The sequence below is a fragment of the Acipenser ruthenus genome, chromosome 49 (genome assembly GCF_902713425.1).
Source record: "Acipenser ruthenus chromosome 49, fAciRut3.2 maternal haplotype, whole genome shotgun sequence".
Lineage (NCBI taxonomy): Eukaryota > Metazoa > Chordata > Actinopteri > Acipenseriformes > Acipenseridae > Acipenser > Acipenser ruthenus.
Window position 1 is genome coordinate 8,988,078 of NC_081237.1, and position 21,868 is coordinate 9,009,945.

Here is a 21,868-nt window from a genome sequence, read left to right on the forward strand (position 1 = left end):
CCCCCCCTCTGGAAACTAGGAAAAGCAAATTCAGTTTATTCAGCATCATACATCACTAAGTTACACTAATCTTTCATTCACTCTCTCATCAAAGGAGATATTACAGTAATGTGTTCTCTTCCCCTTTGCGGCGCGCAGATAAGAGTTTATCAGGAGAGGGATTGATTTTCATGAAGTGATTGTAATAAAGATGAAGAGCCCTGCTCACGCAGTGACCAGCAGCCACACTGGAATAAATAGCTGCAACTACAACACAGGCCCGCGCATTCTCACTCCCCCCCCCCTCCCTCTGATTTCAGTCTCTGTATGCTTCCCTTCATAGCCTGTAACTAAATGGTTGTTAATGATGAGTTCAGAAATTTGAGAAGACGCGCAGTGCAACGCAATGCCTCTCAAAACACCTATCTGTGGAGATGAAGTGGAGATACCAATGGGACCATCATTAAGAGCAATAGCAAGCGCTTCATTTCTGCTCTATCTCGAGAACAGCTCATCCAGCGGTGCTGAACGCTGGCGTGGGCATTCCCAGCACCAGATCTCGAGGGGGTCAGAATCTGCACCGGCTCCAGGAAGTATTGCGCTTCCCTTCCTGGTGTGTGAGGATCGCGGTTGGGAAATGTATTGACCTTTAACCAACACTTACTAAATATCTCGAGAGCAGATCATCCGCCCACAATCTTCAAAAAGAGGCACAGTATTTTTTAATGCGCAAGCCAGCCTACAATCGCAATGTCCAAATGTTTTCTTGTTACAAAAGACACTAGATAATGAAATTAAGTGTGCAGGCATGAATCTGTTCGAATTGTAATGCGGTCTGTCCAAGTCCAGCAGTGTAGAACACAGCGCAGTACTTCAGGAGCGACACTCACGCTGTAACAACACTCCAATCACACGCCTCATTTCTGCAGCTGCAGCCCGTGCACTGCCTCCGTGCTGCTGAGGATACTTTTTAGATGTGGATGTACTTGGAAAGAACTAAACATCCGGTTTGAATTTTTATTGTAAAATTTTAAAAAATAAACAAATAAATAAATGAAAACAGGAAAAAAAATGAACATTGTTTTTTTTTTTTTTAAATACATACTCTTCATGACAAATTAAATAAAAATAAATGATAAATAAATAAATAAATACATAAATTAATAAGTTAAAGCAGCACGTTTAAATTAAACCTAAAATAAAAACATGTTTGGTTTCTCAATCTATAATAATTTTTTTTTTTTTTTTTTATTCCTAAAAACATAATTCCATTACTTCTTTGATTGCTGCAATGTGGTCACCCAGCAAGTAGGTGGCGCTGCTTTTTTTTTTTTTTTTTTTTTTTTTAAACCTTATACTGTAGCCTCCTGTGTTGCAGCATCTGTAGTAACACTGAAACCGGGTCACATTTCAGGTGCAACAAGCAAATATATTAAACATATATATATTTAATAATAATAATAATAATAATAATAATTAATAATGCCTCTTTTTGTGCTGAGAAACCAAAAATTTAACACGATTAATAAGTTCCCCAAAAAAGTTCTGTGCTGATAATTTTCCCGGAATATACAGATTTGAGATCTATAGTAAGCTTTATTTTTTTTTTTCTTAGCGTTCAAACCATAGTTAGGAATACTCTTCTTCATAGTATAATAACAATCTTTACCACCCCCCCTCTACTGAGCATGCTCAGAAAATGAATGATCATGGATGGAGGTAGCGTAGCCATAGCAACCAAAAAACTAAAGTATCTTGAACTGGTCTTGGTAGCCTGAAGTATAATAACTGCAGAATATGTATCTGGTTCATGACTGTGTGTGAATTTCACACGGCTCTCTTAGCATTAATCAAACCAGAACGGTGGCTGTAATGTAAGGACAGTCACGGACCACAGCATAATACTGACAGTGCTGTCTGAGTGAGGGCTGTGCTGGGACCAGCGTGGCAAACCTGTGTTTGTGTCGGCAGTATTAATAGTATCGACAGGCTTGTGATCATTCACCCCACTACAGCCCCCAACACCCTGTGCTAGCCCTTGTGAAAGTTTCCCTGGTCATTCAGCAGTCCTTCCCACGCTTTTCCCATGCTTATGCTGTGCATTCACCAAAGTTTACCCTGGTTTGTCGTGTTTTTTAATATGCTTTACCAGACCTCTCTGTGCTTTACAATGCTTCCCTATGCTTTACCAGACCTCTCTGTGCTTTACAATGCTTCCCTATGCTTTACCAGACCTCTCTGTGCTTTACAATGCTTCCCTATGCTTTACCAGACCTCTCTGTGCTTTACAATGCTTCCCTATGCTTTACCAGACCTCTCTGTGCTTTACAATGCTTCCCTATGCTTTACCAGACCTCTCTGTGCTTTACAATGCTTCCCTATGCTTTACCATCCCTCTCTGGTGATTTGCAATGCTTCCCTATGCTTTACCAGACCTCTCTGTGCTTTACAATGCTTCCCTACACGTTACCAGACCTCTCTGTGCTTTACAATGCTTCCCTATGCTTTACCATCCCTCTCTGGTGATTTGCAATGCTTTCCTATGCTTTACCTGACCTCTCTGGTGATTTGCAATGCTTTCCTATGCTTTACCATGCTTTCGCTGTGCTTTATTACATTTTGCTATGCTCTTACTCTGGGAAACTTTTATAAGGGAGAATCTTGGAGGCCTCTCATTCCTGGCTCAGTTAAAAAGAATTCAAATAAATGCGGATGGATTTGGTCGTGATACGGCACTAATCTGAGGCGTCAGGCTTCATCAGAAACACGTCTTCTTCCAGGGTCACGATTCACAGTACAGGAGAGAGGCGTGCGGTGGAACAGTGTAGCAGTGGTGTGTGGACTCTCGTGTGGGCTGGTTTGTGAGACTCGTTTGTTTTGACGGGCAGATCTGCCTCCGCGAAGCAGGATGCGTGCAAAGATTCTAAATAAAAGAAACCTGTGACCTACAGCTGTGTGCGCTTTCCCAGTCCAAGCTGTGTAATCCTGTCCCTTAAGAGCAAGGCTGCAGCAGGCCCTGCAGCAGCTGGGTCAGCACTAAGCTGCTGTGCAATGGCATGCTAAGAATCGGGTGGCACTTCTGGAACCAGAGCTGTGTGCGTGTAATTTGTATTCCTTCTTCACCAGTCTCAGACCTTGACTCTTTTTATTGCTGTGAGTCCGAGGACCCGGGAGGCACTTTTCTAGCAGTGTTGTGTCTTGGTTAACGACGTTGCGTTTATATTCCTAACACACGCTGTATAGAAACTGCACACCGCAGCGCTGCGGTACATTCGCAGGAATGAAACACCTATTTACTTTGTTTCCTGTTTTCAGCGTCTGGGATTTCAGTTGAACGTCTGTCCTAACCCTCGTTTGTCCACGTGGTGGCGCTGTGTGCTATGTAAAATCCCATTTGACCTCGGTCTCTGCATCTGTTTAAATGGGTGGGGTTAAATAAATCGCACTTGGCTGGTTTTCCTTATCAGGACCTGGAATGCATAAAGGGAGGGTGTGTATTAGAATTAACATCCCAGCGCAGGGTTAAACGGATGTGGGCACTGAAGAGCTTGCTGAAGCAATGTTAATAGGTGCTAGAACCTTGGCTGAAAGCTGGCCATTTTCTAATCATCAATTCCACAAATTAGCTTGTGATCTACTGGGTGTACGAGGACACACAGAGAGTGCGTGTGTGCGTGTCTGTGTCTCTGTGTGTGCGAGAGCGAGAGTGTGCGTGTGCGTGTGCGTGTGCGTGCGTCTGTGTCTGTGTCTCTGTGTGTGCGAGAGCGAGATTGTGCGTGTGCGTGCGTGCGTGCGTTCACACGTCTTGCTCCTTGTCTGTGTTTGTGTAGGATTGTTGGACGGCAGGGTTTCATCCTGTGCTTTTAAAAACTAAAAGACGTGTCCCAGATGAAGCGACCTCTTCAGACTTTCATACAGACAAATTTCCCATGACTGAAGAGTCACTGTTACTGCAGTTCTGAGCATGCCCTGATCAATCTCAATCAAAGTATTCTACGCCACTACACTGCTTTAAAATACTCTTCTATTATAGCATTAGCAATTCGTTTCATTCTGAAACTCAATAACATTTAAAGATAAAGGAAAGATACCCCACCTCCTTCCACCCCAAACCCTGAACCATTATTATAATCATCAGTGTTATTATTATAATCATCATCAATATTAGTATTATTATACATTACAGTTCAGAACAATACAAATGTTTGGTCCTTTGGTCCCTAAAGAAGGAGAGCTTGTGGATTGTACACTTGATTGTGAACCTCAGTGACCCCTCAGCTTGTCAAGGAGAGAGAGAGACACAGACAGAGGGACAGGCAGACAGTCCTTCTGCAGGAGTAGCAATTCCTTTCGTTCTATCCCACGGCGCTCTCTTGTTTTCCTGCAATCTTCAAGTATTTTAACCCTCATTTGTCCAGTAAAGTAAAACCAAAAAATCTCAAGCTCTCTGCTGTTTTTTACATATATATAGACTATTTTTTTTTTTTTTTTGCTTAATTTAAAAATTCCAGTCTTGACAGCAGACAGAGCTGCAGTAAAGTTTCAGGTCGGAGTTTTGTTCGTTCGTTCGTTCGTTCCTGTGTTTGTATTTATTCTCCGCCGTCGCGTATCGACTCGTCTTCTCGCTTTGCTCCGGAACGCCTTCTTAAATTAACGCTGATATGTCTCCAAGAAGCTGTTTTTGTTTTTTAAAAGAAAAAAGTAAAACTCCTCCAAGATGTCTCCTCTTTTCTTAGGGCCTAGCAAAAGAGAAAATGAAAATCTCATATGAAAGACTTGATGCTTCAAACCGTGCGTGCCAGGGCAGCTGCAACGAGATCAGCAAGGCTGCTTGTTTGTTTGTTGGCTTCTTTCAGTAACACTAAAAGGGTTGATGTTTGCTGAGGCAGGACTGGAGCAGCAGCCGGCTCCCTTTAAGGAATGCAAAGCAAGATTTATTTCATTATTATCACACACGCACGCACACACGCACGCACGCACGCACGCACACACGCACGCACGCACGCACATACACGCACACACACACACACACACACGCACACACACACACGCACACACACACTGCTATCACATTGTTCAGTGAAGCACATCATTCTCCTAACAGGGGACTGTGAGGGGGATTCTTCATACCTGCTCTTGTGATCACGGCATTTGTGATGTGTTTAGTTGACCTGATTTAAGAATTTCATATAGATCTATAGATATTTAGATATCAATGTTAACAGTAGGGGGGTCACGGCTGGAAGAGGTTTGAGGTGTGCGGACTCGGGTGTAACTAAGGGGGTGTCTCTGCCTGGCACACATTCCCCTGGCGTACCTGCGCTGGCACAGGGAGTGCTGGCTCTCCGGCTCTGTCAGTACGGGCGGCTGGCATCCTTCGGCCGTTTCAACTGGACTTTCAACCTCTTCATGCCGATCTGGAATCCATTCATGGCCTGGATGGCAGCCTGAGCGCTGGCCGGGTTGTCAAAGCTCACAAAGCCTGGAACAGGAACCACGGCGTGGGTTAGAGAGGGAGGGAGAGACACCCAGACTGCACGCTGCATCACCACGAGAACACTGCAGCCTCTAGAGATACCCACACTGCACGCTGCATCACCACGAGAACACAGCAGCCTCTAGAGACACCCAGACTGACACACTGAAACACACACAGACATTGAAACACACCCATACACACTGGAACACACACACACACACACACACACACACACACTCTCACTCACACACACACACACACACACACACACACACACACATACTCACACACACACACTCTCACACACACACTCTCACTCACACACACACTCACACACACACACACACACACTCACACACACACACTCTCACACACACACTCACACACACACACTCTCACACAGAGCACACAGCAGAACTATTCCCATCAAGAAGAGAAACTTGAAAGTCAACGAGCAGACATGTCAGCGGCTGCGGTCCTTTGATGCATTCCCCAGCGTCTGCCGTTTCATTAGTGAAACCCACTGACCCGCATAATGAGCAGGAGGAGCCCCTCACCATCCCCTGACACCTCGCCCAGACATCTGCTGTGGAGCCCCATTCCAGCACGGGAGAGGGGAGAGATGGGAGAGGGAGGGGGGGAAGATTAATTGCCCCAAAGGGTGTCCGACACGCTGGTGTAAATGCATAGTGTATCAGTCAATACTGCAAATAGCTCTTCTCCTGTGAATGTACGTGTGATTAAATCCCCCCTGAGAGAGAGCGAGAGCGGCAATCAATCACACACAGACCGTCCCCTGAACCGAAAAAAACAAACGCGGCTCTATAATGGCAGCCTGCTTTCTTCCTTGTCTTTCAGCTGTTTATTTATTTAGAAGCCGTGTGCTCGAGCCCCCGTTGTAACAGGCTGGAGCAGTGGAGGTGGCTGAATCTGGGCTGATCTTTGTGTGTTCAAATCATCGCTGTGTGTTCCTGACACCCTGCCAGGACCGGCGTGTGCATCACATGGTTCTCAGAGCAGGAGCACCCCTGATTTTTGGTTTGGTTTCTGCGGTGGGTCACCTACCGAAGCACTTGCTCTGATTGGTGGCTCGGTCCATGAACACCTTGGAGGAGATGACTGCCCCGAAGGGCAGGAACATCTGCATCAGCTCGTTGTCTCCGAACTCCTGGGGCAGGTGGTATATGAAGAGGTTACAGCCCTCGGGCCCTGCGGAGAGACACGGGCATCAAGAGACACGTAGAGCAGCCAGCCAGCCCTGCAGGGGAGCCCAGACTGACACACCGGGGTCACAGTCAGGGGAGACCAGACTGACACTGCGGCGTCACAGTCAGGGGAGACCAGACTGACACTGCGGCGTCACAGGCAGGGGAGCCCAGACTGACACTGCGGGGTCACAGGCAGGGGAGCCCAGACTGACACTGCGGGGTCACAGGCAGGGGAGACCAGACTGACACTGCGGGGTCACAGGCAGGGGAGCCCAGACTGACACTGCGGGGTCACAGCCAGGGGAGCCCAGACTGACACTGCGGGGTCACAGGCAGGGGAGCCCAGACTGACACTGCGGGGTCACAGGCAGGGGAGCCCAGACTGACACTGCGGGGTCACAGGCAGGGGAGCCCAGACTGACACTGCGGGGTCACAGGCAGGGGAGCCCAGACTGACACTGCGGGGTCACAGCCAGGGGAGCCCAGACTGACACACCGGGGTCACAGTCAGGGGAGCCCAGACTGACACACCGGGGTCACAGTCAGGGGAGACCAGACTGACACTGCGGGGTCACAGGCAGGGGAGCCCAGACTGACACTGCGGGGTCACAGGCAGGGGAGCCCAGACTGACACACCGGGGTCACAGGCAGGGGAGCCCAGACTGACACTGCGGGGTCACAGCCAGGGGAGCCCAGACTGACACTGCGGGGTCACAGTCAGGGGAGACCAGACTGACACTGCGGCGTCACAGGCAGGGGAGACCAGACTGACACTGCGGGGTCACAGGCAGGGGAGCCCAGACTGACACTGCGGGGTCACAGGCAGGGGAGCCCAGACTGACACACCGGGGTCACAGGCAGGGCCACCAGGTGGTGCAATGTGCTGGTGACACCCCCGGGACCCCCTGAGACTCACCTTCTCTCTGCTGCTGCTGCTGGATGACAGGCGGGGGCTGGGGGATGGTCTGTCCAATGGGGGTCAGGGTGGCCGCTGGGTAGATCGCTGGCAGGAGAGAGACACAGAAACACACGGATCACTGTGGGCATGCAGACCAAGGCAAGCACACCCCCTGCACCCAGCTTGCTTTCTACCTTGTTCAGATGATATGACGTTAGAATAAAAGCTAACAGAAGAGTGGCAGCGGCCTGCACACTAACCTAGCTCAGCGAGCTCACTGCTAAACCTGCTCCAAACCTGAGGCAGGTAAAAGCATTTTCAATTTCATCACAGGTTCCCGCTCTCACTAGACTACTGCTGCTCAGAGAGGAATTTAACCAGTTCTGTGCCCGTCTGCCCTGTGAGATCCACTCGCAGACAGACTTGAAGACCGCGGGGTTACACAGGCACATGCACTGCTGAATGCACAGAGAGCGGATGCGGTTCCGCTGTGTGGATCACCTGTGTATTGCTGCACCCCTGTGAAGGCTTGCTGGAGGGTGTCTGCTGCACTGGGGCTCTGAGCTGCAGGGGAGACAAGCAGGAACCGGGGTTAGTGCAGCAGAGAGAAAAATCAAAGGGAGAGCTGGCGGTGCAGAAATCTCAAAGACTTCCCTGAGAGATCAGTGGCGCCGGAGCTGTGCCGGCGGTGCGTACCTGAGTATGCCGGCAAGCCGTTGGTGTAGACGGCCTCCACGGCAGGGTGCCCGTTGGGCTGGTGATGGAGCCCGGTGAAGCCGTTCACGAGGGGGGTCACGATGCTGGGAACTGCTGAGGGGGCGATGGAGGGGGGAGAGCTCAGACCTGGGGAAACACGGCACAGGACTGTACTGCACAACACTACTGTACACGCCACCACACCACACAACACAACACAACACAACGCTATACAATAGAATAATGTACAACACAATGCAGGTGCTCTGGTACACGAGGGGTTAAACACAATGCTCGGACACCATCCTTACAAATACTTTCTTTTTTTTAATTTAGTAAAACACCAATAATTTTATTATTTTCTCCCAATTTGGCATATCCAATTATTTTTAGGCTCAGCTCACCACTACCACCCCTGCGCTGACTCGGGAGCGAGAAGACGAACACACGCTGTCCTCCGAAGCGTGTGCCGTCAGCCGACCGCTTCTTTACACTCTGCAGACTCACCGTGCAGCCGCCTCAGAGCTACAGCGTCTGGAGGACAGTGCAGCTCTGGGCAGCTTACAGGCAAGCCCGCAGGCGCCCGGCCAGACTACAGGGGGCGCTGGCTCTCATCTCTATTGAAATACTTTACATGTGACTCACAAAACGACAGGGAAAGAAAACAAAAACACGCGACATGTCTTCAAACAAGACTCAAGACAGACAGAACGGTACATCAGCATATAAAAAGCACACGTGTCCATAAGGCCGATTCATGTGAAACATCAACGTTTTGGAAAAGTCCAAGCTAGATTCTGCGCCCGGAGGAGGGTTCAATTCATCATGAAGGGGAGATTCCTCATCGGGATGCTTCCCTCTGTGGAGGAGTTACCTTCGAATGATCTGCCCCCACTGTGCTACACTGTCCCGGAATCAGAGACCTTGTGAACACCTGTACTCTTTACAATGGCACCGGGCGAGTCCTGAGGTTACTTCAGCAAGGAGTTTTTTCTCCAATGCTAGATTCCCTGTTCTGGTGATGGGGTTTCAGTAACTACATGGTATTTTTGCACAGTAATGAAGCCTCTTTCCTTGGCTACACTGTGCACTTACCATAGCCTACCAGGGTTTAATATGCTTTACAGTATGATACTTGTCTGTGCTTTGCAGTGCTTGCCTGTGCGTGCCCATGCGTTCACTGTGTTTTATCACACTTTGCTATGCTGTTATAAGGGGGGTTTGGGGCTCCGCAGGCCTGGCTCTGCTCTGTTTGCTCAGATTGAGATCGTTCAGACTCTTCATCTTCAGAAGTCGCCCGGCGCCGTGCTGCAAACTCAGGTAAGAATTGAGTAAAAGCCATTGCTCACCAAGCATCCCGTGAAACTCACCCGACACAGGTGTCATGGGCGCGGCCGGCAGCCCGTTCAGGGTCAGGCCCCCCATGTGGTGGATCTGACCGGCCGGGAATGCAACGCTGGGGGCCAGGTACCCCCCGTGAGAGGCAGCCATGAGAGCGGCCTGCTGCTGCATCAGCTGGGAGGAGAGGGGGAGAGTACAATCAATACTAATCAATCAATCACATTGATTTGGTATAGCGCCTTTCATGCCAAGGCATCCCAAAGCGCTTCATATGACAAATAAATATACTGTACAATAATATAATATAATATACAATAAAATATTTAAAAGATAGTCCATCCCAATCTACAGAAAGGCCTCTGCATGAAGAAGTGTTTGAAGCTTTGATTTCATGCATTTATTGAGTCAGCTTTACGGATTTCAATTGGAGGATTGTTTCATAATCCAGGTGCATGATGACTAAAGGCTCTTCCACCACAAGAGCTGCGTTTTCTCATTGCAGTCTCCAGAAGCCCTCAGCAGATCTCGGCTGGCGTCCAGGGACAGAAGGTAAAAGCATGTCATTAATGGAAGCAGGGCCATTTCCAGAGACAGCCTGAAATGTCATTAATAACATTTTAAAAATAACTCTGTCCTTCACCGGAAGCCAATGCAAGCGGGCAAGAACAGGTGTAATCTGTAGGTATAACACTAAAACGTCCCAATTAGCATTGTGTACGTTTCCTGTAATATGCGGAATGTCTTCCAGCACCCTCTGCTTTATTAACATGCCTCTCCCCGTACAAAAAGCAATACAAAAAAAACCATCCCAGCGAGCAAGTGGCCCATTCAGCCGGCCTCGCTCGCACGGCGTCCCGCGCGGGGAAGCCCACGATCCCCCTCAACGGCTCTGCCCCGCACCTCATCCATTCGACACGTGCTTTGTCACAGCATCTATTAACTCCCTTTCTGTCATTTGCATAATTTTATCAACGTGACAAATGGGGAGCATCCATTGTGTGCCAAAGAAGATGAATTGGGCTTTAAGAGAGAGGAGAGAGGGAGAGAGAGAGAGGAGAGAGAGAGCAGCCATGCGATCTGTAAGTTAATTTTAATAAACTCGTGACGAGGAGACGAGGGCTGGTGAGGCACAGGCTGCCAGACCCCCCATTAGCACTCGTGATGAGTCACTGGGCTCAGCTGATTGTCCCCCCCCCATTGCATTTCAGTGGGTGACCCAGCGTTTAAAAGCAGATACCATTAGCACAACACTGTCATTAGCACAACACTGTACTATTATCATAGAGCTGTCACATTAGCATACCACGATCCCAATACCATAGCACTGTCAGATTATCATAGCACTGTCAGATTATCATAGCACTGTCAGATTATCATAGCACTGTACCATTAGCAGTAGCCCCTAAAGTTTGAAAGCTGCACCTTTTATTGGCACCAGTGCATTTATCTACAAAAACAAACGCAGATTTGGGGCTAGTTTCACAGATTTCTTCCACATTCTTTCTGATAAAGGGAATAAGTAATTTACACTAGGCTTCATTTTGATTCTTCATAAAGTGTTGTTTTAAATGCAGCTGCTTTCTGATTTGGGTATCATCAGATTCGGATTTAGAAAAAAAGCCAGCCAGCAAATCTCAGTGAGTGCAGTTCTGAAGACTGGCCCCCAGGGTGCATCGCAGTACAGGGATTCATTCCCAGCTAGGCCCAGCAGAGGGCAGTGTTGCACAGAGATGATTGTGGAGCAGCCCACGCCCACGCAGTGATGTGCAATTTATTAACATCAGCTACAAGACAGCAGGCAGATCACACTGTGCTTTCTGTCTTTTGTCACGATCGCAATCTGTGACTCTGCAAAAGAGATGCTAAAAATACTGTATGGCAGTTTCATACAGAGCAGGCTGACAGTTGCTCAAATGCCCAAGAAAGCCATTCACATGAACAACAAGTCATACACTGTGCTCTGCTGTTTGGCTCGGAGATGATGGGGTCGTTTGTTCTTGAATATAAAATAAAACAATGCGATGCCTGCTTTCCTACCCGGCCCCAGAAACTCTGAGGGGAAGCAGCAGGTTTGAAAAGGGAGGAAAATAAAATTGAAGCTGCTCTCCATCTCTCCCTGCAGATCTTCAGCAGCGAGTCCTGGATGAATTGCTCTCCATCTCTCTCTGCAGATCTTCAGCAGCGAGTCCTGGATGAATTGCTCTCCATCTCTCCCTGCAGATCTTCAGCAGCGAGTCCTGGATGAATTGCTCTCCATCTCTCCCTGCAGATCTTCAGCAGCGAGTCCTGGATGAATTGCTCTCCATCTCTCCCTGCAGATCTTCAGCAGCGAGTCCTGGATGAATTGCTCTTCATCACCCCTCCTGCAGATCTTCAGCAGCGAGTCCTGGATGAATTGCTCTCCATCTCTCCCTGCAGATCTTCAGCAGCGAGTCCTGGATGAATTGCTCTCCATCTCTCCCTGCAGATCTTCAGCAGCGAGTCCTGGATGAATTGCTCTCCATCTCTCCCTGCAGATCTTCAGCAGCGAGTCCTGGATGAATTGCTCTCCATCTCTCCCTGCAGATCTTCAGCAGCGAGTCCTGGATGAATTGCTCTCCATCTCTCCCTGCAGATCTTCAGCAGCGAGTCCTGGATGAATTGCTCTCCATCTCTCCCTGCAGATCTTCAGCAGCGAGTCCTGGATGAATTGCTCTCCATCTCTCCCTGCAGATCTTCAGCAGCGAGTCCTGGATGAATTGCTCTCCATCTCTCCCTGCAGATCTTCAGCAGCGAGTCCTGGATGAATTTACATACCTGCTCTCACTCGGACAGGCTGCATTTCATGAATCCCAGTGAAGGCTGGGATTGTGTTGAGAGCACAGAGTTAACGACTCCCCAGTGTTTCTAACCTGTGAATCAAAGGATTAATACCCGTGAGGTAATGGTTACATTTCTATTTCAGGGAACCAGGGTGATGATAATAACCTAACGGTGCTGAGCCTTTGCTGGCTGAGGGAGGGCAGCTCATCCCTGGGGTTTAGTGAAGAGGCTCCGAGGCGGTCTGACACATCACTCAGTGCGTTCCATTGGATATGTAAAGCACCACAGTGTGGAGGGCCTCAGCGTGTGCTGTTACTCACTGCGTGTGCGTAGCTGCTGTACGTGGCGAAGGGCAGCGCGACGGCGGGGTTGAAGATCCCGAACTGGCCGACCATCTGCTGCATCCTGCGGATCGTGCGCTCCTTATCTGTGTCAGCAAACTTCACCACCAGGCTGGAGGAGGCGCCCTGGAGGGGGAGAGAAGGCGAGCCGGGCTGAGGAAAGAGGAAAGCAATGCTGACAAAACCATCCTCACACTGGAGCCCTGCCCACCCTGAACATGAACACACACACACACACACACACACACACACACACACACACACACTGAACATGAACACACACACACACACACACACACACACACACACACACACACACCCTGAACACACACACACACACACACACACACACACACACACACACACACACACACACCCTGAACACACACACACACACACACACACACACACACACGCGCACACACACACACACACACACACACACACACCCTGAACACACACATACACACACACACACACACACACACACACACACACACACACGCACACACACACACACACACACACACACACACACACACACACGCACACACACACACGCACACACAGACACACACACACACATGCTGATGATTTGAACTCACTGGCATGGTCTGGCTCCCGTGCAGAGCGCTGATCGCTGCCTGGGCCTCAGCGTGTGTGGAGTACTTTACAAACGCACAGCCTGGGAACAAAACACAACACAGGAGATGAGCACTGCAGAGGAACCAACACACAACACACAGGAGAGGAACCAACACACAACACACAGGAGAGGAACCAACACACAACACACAGGAGAGGAACCAACACACAACACACAGGAGAGGAACCAACACACAACACACAGGAGAGGAACCAACACACAACACACAGGAGAGGAACACTGCAGAGGAACCAACACACAACACACAGGAGAGGAGCCAACACACAACACACAGGAGAGGAACCAACACACAACACACAGGAGAGGAACAAACACACAACACACAGGAGAGGAGCCAACACACAACACACAGGAGAGGAACACTGCAGAGGAACCAACACACAACACACAGGAGAGGAGCCAACACACAACACACAGGAGAGGAACCAACACACAACACACAGGAGAGGAACCAACACACAACACACAGGAGAGGAACCAACACACAACACACAGGAGAGGAACCAACACACAACACACAGGAGAGGAACCAACACACAACACACAGGAGAGGAGCCAACACACAACACACAGGAGAGGAACCAACACACAACACACAGGAGAGGAACCAACACACAACACACAGGAGAGGAGCACTACAGAGGAACAAACACACAACACACAGGAGAGGAGCACTGCAGAGGAACCAACACACAACACACAGGAGAGGAGCCAACACACAACACACAGGAGAGGAACCAACACACAACACACAGGAGAGGAACCAACACACAACACACAGGAGATGAACCAACACACAACACACAGGAGAGGAGCCAACACACAACACACAGGAGAGGAACCAACACACAACACACAGGAGAGGAACCAACACACAACACACAGGAGAGGAACCAACACACAACACACAGGAGATGAACCAACACACAACACACAGGAGAGGAGCCAACACACAACACACAGGAGAGGAACCAACACACAACACACAGGAGAGGAACCAACACACAACACACAGGAGAGGAGCCAACACACAACACACAGGAGAGGAACCAACACACAACACACAGGAGAGGAGCCAACACACAACACACAGGAGATGAGCACTGCAGAGGAACCAACACACAACACACAGGAGAGGAACCAACACACAACACACAGGAGAGGAACCAACACACAACACACAGGAGAGGAACCAACACACAACACATAGGAGAGGAACAAACACACAACACACAGGAGAGGAACCAACACACAACACACAGGAGAGGAGCCAACACACAACACACAGGAGAGGAACCAACACACAACACACAGGAGAGGAACCAACACACAACACACAGGAGAGGAACCAACACACAACACACAGGAGAGGAACCAACACACAACACACAGGAGAGGAACCAACACACAACACACAGGAGAGGAACCAACACACAACACACAGGAGAGGAACCAACACACAACACACAGGAGAGGAACCAACACACAACACACAGGAGAGGAACCAACACACAACACACAGGAGAGGAACCAACACACAACACACAGGAGAGGAACACTGCAGAGAAAACAACACACAACACACCTTTGCTGTTTCCGTCAGGGCCCCTGAGCACGGTGCACTCCTCGATGACTCCGTAGGGTTCGAAGAGGCGGTACACATCCTCCTCACTCTGCTGCTTGTTCAGCATCCCCACAAACAACTTCCTGTCTTCTGGAACAAAACACAGGGGTGGGGTTAACTGAGACCCAGACAGACCCCCGCTCCCCCTACAGGCACACCACCACCCACCCCTCCGGGGTTATCAACTCCAAGAGGGGGGTTGAGGCTGAACTGCTCCCCCCGTCCCTCCCTCACCCCCTGAGAGAAAGGGTCTCCCTCCCTCTGCCTGCCTCCCTGCCTGCCTGCCTGCCTCCCTGCCTGCCTCCCTCCCTCCCTGCCTGCCTCCCTTCATGCCTGCCTGCCTCCCTCCCTCCCTGCCTGCCTCCCTTCATGCCTGCCTGCCTCCCTCCCTCCCTGCCTGCCTCCCTCCCTCCCTGCCTGCCTCCCTCCCTGCCTGCCTCCCTCCCTCCCTGCCTGCCTCCCTCCCTCTCTGTTCAGCCTGGCAGTGGAGATGATGCACCTTTAAGATCATGGCGAGTGTCAGAGGGCTGTGTCGAGAGGACAAGCCCCAGGAAGGCTCCTTATTGTTAGTGGCAGATCAGAGGGTTTGTATCCCAATAAAAGAGATTCAATGTGACATCTGTCACGGAGGATCGGAGAGCATTTATCTGCAGCGCAATGCGTTGAACTGGAACTGCAAAGGGCAAGGTGGGGGGGCGGGGGGGGGGGGGGGGGGGGCAGATTGAGACAAGACACACAAACACCGGCTCTCAACACACGCAGGGGCCTCTGCTGCAGGTTTGAAAGAAAACGACTCGCTTGAGATTTGAGAAGTGGAGAGCAGTACAGTGAAGGAGGCACGAGCCCAAACGCCCGGCTGCTGGACTTCCAGATTCTTGTAGCTTTACAGAATCCTGATTGAGAGTTCTGGGCGAGCTTCCCCAGTGTATCTGTGTCAGAGAGAGGGGGGGGGGGGGGGGTAGCGTTGCCAGGCAACCCCAGATACAGCAGCCTGTCACTCATGTGTCAGTGCTGAGGGGGAGGGGTCAGGCTTCCATCTGCTTGCTGGTAAACAGAATTGATTCAGCTGTCAGCAGCAGAGATGAGGACCAGTTATTAGCAATATTAGAGACTTATCCAGAGACGAGGGACCAGGGGCTCTGGGGAATGGAGATGGGATTGTCCCTCGCCCTTGATCTCGCGCTCTCTCACTCTCTCTCTCTCTCTGTCTCTCTCTGACTCACTCTCTCTCTCTGATATAATGCACAGTTTGCTCCCCCTGCCCTGCTGTGTTGCACGACTCATTGACATTCATGGCTTTCCAGATAATGAAGCTCTCGGCCCGGAGACCCCACTGTGAGCACAATGAACCTCATCACCCCCCCGCAGCCCGGAGACGAGGGGCAGCACGCAGACAGATGGGGGACAGCGGGCAGTGCCAGCCCCCCCCCCCCCAACCCCGCTCTGGTCATTATCAACAGGCTGGGGTATTTCTGCAGTGTCATTTTCCAGTTTTGCCCCACGCTTTCCCCATGGTTAAGCTATGCATTTACCATGGTTTGCTATGGTTTGTTTTTTAATATGTTTTACCATACCTTTCTGTGCTTTAGCATGCATTCATCATGCTTTAATGCCCTTTGCTTTGTTTTTACTGTGGGAAACTTTTACAAAGGCAGACTCTCCAGTATTAAAATATCAAAAATCGACATCTTAGTTACAAATATACCTCTCTCTCTCTCTCAGTGTTAGTTCCCCGACCCACCTCCCCCAGGCACGGATTAGCCACCCCTCACTGGGTCCACAGACCTCAGCCAATCAGAGCGTGGCTCCTGGCTGTTCCCGTCACACCTCAGTGCACACTCACACGCTCCAGCAGCTTCACAGCAGAGTGGACAGGGCAGGAGAAACCGGCCCCATTGCGGCTCAAGCACTTTGAGGCGCTGAGCAGTCAGCTGTACAGCAGCTTGAGCCAACATGGCAAAGACAGGGCTGCAGTTTCACAGCCTCTGATACACCCACACGCAGCTAGAAATGTGGCAGAATTCACTGTCCAAGATGTTCCAAGAATAAGACGATGGATTCCAATACAACATGCAATGCCTCGTGTTGCACGAGATTTAAAAAACAAACACTCTGCTCTTTCTTTATTTCACTGGTTGACTTACACAACAAGAAGCACCTGAAACATTGAAGAGACAGTGAAGAAGTGAAAGGCTCTTCCACAGCACAGCACAGCACAGCACACGTGCAATATACTGTCAGCACAGCACAGCACAGCACAGCACAGCACAGCACACGTGCAATATACTGTCAGCGCAGCACAGCACAGCACAGCACACGTGCAGTATACTGTCAGCACAGGACAGCACAGCACAGCACAGCACACGTGCAATATACTGTCAGCACAGCACAGCACAGCACAGCACACGTGCAATATACTGTCAGCGCAGCCTGAGTTGGAATGGACTGCTCTGTGGAACGGGAATCCTGTCTCATAAACACTCACAGGCAGCCTGGTAAGCAAGCACGTTGCACAGTAATAATAACCCTGTCTATCACGAGAGAGAGCTGCAATGTGTCCTAAATAAACTCGTCCTGCTCCAAAATCTATACTCTCCACCCCCCCCCCCCCTCCCCGACAGGGCTGAGCAGAGAGCAGCCGTGCCCAGCTCCTGAGTCACTGGAAAGGCTTTGAAGGCGCCAGGGCTTGGCTCTGTTCCTCCCCATCAGGGGGCAGACTTGTGGAGGCTCAGCGCTCCGAACCATGAACCCCGACACCTCCCCCCTCTCCCTCTTTGCTTCATACACATCCTGATAATACTGATTCTCAACCTGTCCATACCGTTCCGTTTTCATAGAATCAAAAGCACAAGCATTGAGAATCCAGCTGTATTCCTGTAAAGAGAGCCCATTTCTCTGGTTTAATCATTTAAAACGAGTCCGCGGAGGGCAGGAGAAAGCGTTTTATAACACAGAGCGAGGTTTCACAGGCAGGGCAATGACATTACCAAGGGTTTTGGCAAGCCATCCTGACAAAGCAGCATGAGACCGCGTGCTTTGTGATTGTGGATTTCCAGATGGCAGAGCGGAGTCACACCCCAAGGACAGGGAGGTTTAAACACAGGGTCTGTCCCGGAGAAACACGAGAGAGAGGAGCAGAGGAGCCTCAGACAGCTGATCTCCAATCACTTCCCAACACGCCTCCACAAATCAAACCCGAAGCATTCTCATCTGTCACACGGCACATTCTCAAAGCGGTGTTTACCCCATTCTAAAGCATGCTGTTATCACACTCACAAGAGCTCCTGAAGGAAACGGACGGAGGAGTTTATATAGGATTGTGTGGTGTTGTAACGAAGGCTGGACTGGGAAAGCTTCCCTGATTGCAGCTTCACTTGGGGCAACTCGAACGGCAGACACTGGCGTGGTTTCTAACACTTCACATGAAGATTCGATTGAAGACCCTGGCAAAGACTGGATCTCGTGAATCCATTCATCATCTTGCTGGCCTCTGGGGAGTGCAGCAGCTCTTCAAATGAAAATATCAGCACCTTTAATAGGCTAGAACTGTAGAGCACTGCATATGAAATCAGATCAAATCAAACGATATCATAAATGAGTGCAGCTGCTCTCAGTGCTGTACGCCACCCCCCTCCCCCCTCCCTTATTTCAGCCCTGTGTTTTGAGAGCTATAATGAGGCACATGTCATGATAAAAGTGACCCTAATGGGACCTCATGTTGCTGAGATGTTTACTGTTTCTTTAGATCAAAGTTAGAAGGAGACGCTTTTTTAATAATTTATGAAACGCAGCTCGGCAACTAACTGAGGAAGAACTGTTTCACAGGGAATCTGGGAATAGAGCTCCCCCTCTCCCAGCACACACCCACACTCAGGGAATCAGTGAATCGAACCCTCCCCCAGCACACACCCACACTCAGGGAATCAGTGAATACATCTACCCCCCCCCTCCCCCAGCACACACCCACACTCAGGGAATCAGTGAAGAGAGCTCCCCCTCTCCCAGCACACACCAACACTCAGGGAATCAGTGAATAGAGCTCCCCCTCTCCCCCAGCACACACCCACACTCAGGGAATCAGTGAATCAAACCCTCCCCCAGCACACACCCACACTCAGGGAATCAGTGAATCGAACCCTCCCCCAGCACACACCCACACTCAGGGAATCAGTGAATCGAACCCTCCCCCAGCACACACCCACACTCAGGGAATCAGTGAATAGAGCTACCCCCCCTCCCCCAGCACACACCCACACTCAGGGAATCAGTGAATACATCTACCCCCCCTCCCCCAGCACACACCCACACTCAGGGAATCAGTGAATCGAACCCTCTCCCAGCACACACCCACACTCAGGGAATCAGTGAATCAAACCCTCCCCCAGCACACACCCACACTCAGGGAATCAGTGAATAGAGCTCCCCCCCTCCCCCAGCACACACCCACACTCAGGGAATCAGTGAATCAAAACCCCCCCCCCCCCCCCCTCCCCCAGCACACACCCACACTCAGGGAATCAGTGAATAGAGCTCCCCCTCTCCCCCAGCACACACCCACACTCAGGGAATCAGTGAATCAAACCCTCCCCCAGCACACACCCACACTCAGGGAATCTGCGCTGACTAGGATCCCTGCAGACCAGCCTCTCGGTGTCAGTGCTGTTGTTTGTCCGCTCCTTGAGGTGCTTGAAGCTGCTCCTCCTGCACCCCGATCGCTCATCCCCACACAGCCGACCTGCATTAAAAGTCTATTTGCCCGGGGCAGGCAGCCCAGGGACCCCTCAAAAACGGCCCTTGGAAGGCTGTGAATGGCACTGCACATCATTGTTAATGGTAACAAGCCGCTTCAATGGTAAAATCAATGGTGCTTTATAGAGCATCAATCTCTCTGCCTGTCCTCACTCTCCTGTCCGAGGGGGGCAGTTTGGAGCGACAGTGACTCTTTGGGGGGGGGGGGGGGGGATGGATTGGCACAGTGCAGGGAGGGTATTGATCGGGGGAGGGGGGGAGCAGAGAGAGAAAGAGAGACAGAGAGAGAGAGACAGAGAGACAGAAAAAGAGAGAGAGAGAGAGAGAGAGAGAGACAGAGACAGAGATAACAGGGGAGAGACAAGAACAAACCTCCCGCCCTCAAACAAACAACTTGGAGAAAAGAAGACAACTACCTCCACGGCTCTCGCTGTCCGCTGGCTTCACCTGGATGGGACGCGTCATCTGGAAGGGAAGAGGAGAGGAGAGGAGAGGAGAGGAGAGGGTTAGAGGAGCTGCTCAAGATACCGGCGTGCTCGTCTGCGACTGAGCGACCGGCATGATAAAATCAAAGCGTCTGGTTCCTTGAGCTTCAGGTGAGGAGACAGGGCCGTGCCAATCAGTGCAGGTTTCTACTCTTTCACTTGAACCCTTCTGAAATGCAACGCAGCGGGAGTCTGAGTCCCACCCTGCTCTATACGCTAATGCATGATCAGCTGACGCCAAGCACATGTGCGATTGCAATTAGAGACTCAACTGTTTCAGCTTTAAACTTTACAAAATAACTCACAGAGAAGCAATGAAATCAGTGCCATGGGAAAGAAAATCCCTGGAGAGCTGAATATGAAAACGTTCCTCCCTGCTTGAACCCTCGTTGTACTGGTCTGCAGTGATCTCCCCGTGTGCCCGTTTCTTAGCATGGTTCGTAAAACCATCTCTTCAGCAATGACCAGCGCACTTCAAATAAATGTCACACGCAAGACTGGCTTCCCATCGTCACCGCCTGGCCGTTTCCACGGTAACCGCACATCTATTCGTTTGGTTTGTTCATTTCTAATCTCCTTGGCTGATAAGGGGCTGGAGAATGGATCTGGACCGTGATGTTGTTTGAGAGGACTCTCGCTGGCACTACAGCGCTGGACGAGACCGAATCTGTGAGGAACGCAAGAAATAATTCAACTACTTTCTTTCTTTCTTTCTTTCTTTCTTTCTTTTCTTTCTTTCTTTTCTTTCTTTCTTTCTTTCTTTCTTTGCCCCCCCAACCTCCTACCCTCAGGCCACTCATTTTTCAAAACATTCCCCCCCCCCCCCTTTTAAAATAAAATCAATGAAAGCCCAGAGAAGATGATTAAATGTGCATCGTGACCGCGAGCAAAGACAGCCATCACACTGCCCGGCCTCTAATACAAAGAACACAGAGAGAGAGAGAGAGAGAGAGAGAGGAGGAGAGAGAGCGAGAGAGAGAGAGAGAGAGAGAGAGAGAGAGAGAGAGAGAGAGAGAGGGGAGAGAGAGAGAGCGAGAGAGAGAGAGAGAGAGAGAGGCGAGAGAGAGAGAGAGAAGAAAGAGAGAGAGAGAGAGAGAGAGAGAGAGAGCGAGAGAGAGAGAGAGCGAGAGAGAGAGAGAGAGAGAGAGAGAGAGAGAGAGAGAAGCTTTTTAAAGGGGTCTGTTTGATTCTGAACACTGTATTGGGTGGGGGTTCGAGCCCCCTTTAACCCCGCCAGTTAAGTGACTGTCCGGCCTCCTGGGATTATTACACGCCATTATAAAATAAAAGAAGCTGGCTCCTGAAATCGCTCTCAAGTAGCTGCTGTCAAGCCTTGACCTCGGGGGTGCTGCTGGGTCAGAGGGCACATTCTCATGAATCGACGTTTACTGCATCGGAATGTCTCCATGGAGTTCACTCGCTGCCTCTCCTAGTTATTGGAACTAACAGAATTGCCCCTTCAGGGACTCACCCCGGGGGCCTTTGGGTTATTTATAATTACCCCCTCTGCCTCCCGAGGGGCTATTGACCCCGACACGGGTCAGCATGGCCGGGGGTCTTTAGTTCACAAAGCCTCAGGCTCCTCCTCTCCTCTCCACT

General features: G+C 50.4%; 1 protein-coding gene across 10 annotated transcripts; it reads right to left on the bottom strand.

Moving 5' to 3' along the window:
• Positions 1-982: 982 nt before the first annotated feature.
• On the bottom strand, positions 983-20,249 carry LOC117962662 (CUGBP Elav-like family member 5; the record flags this gene model as incomplete). 10 transcript variants are annotated; one of them, XM_059015107.1, is given in 11 exon segments in its annotated part: positions 983-4,718; positions 5,297-5,461; positions 6,524-6,667; positions 7,583-7,669; positions 8,066-8,128; positions 8,261-8,407; positions 9,631-9,775; positions 12,724-12,870; positions 13,350-13,429; positions 14,997-15,122; positions 20,201-20,249. In XM_059015107.1, coding segments are annotated over 10 exon segments (1,116 nt in total), but the record flags the coding sequence as incomplete, so codon positions are not given.
• Between the last annotated feature and the right edge of the window lie 1,619 nt (positions 20,250-21,868).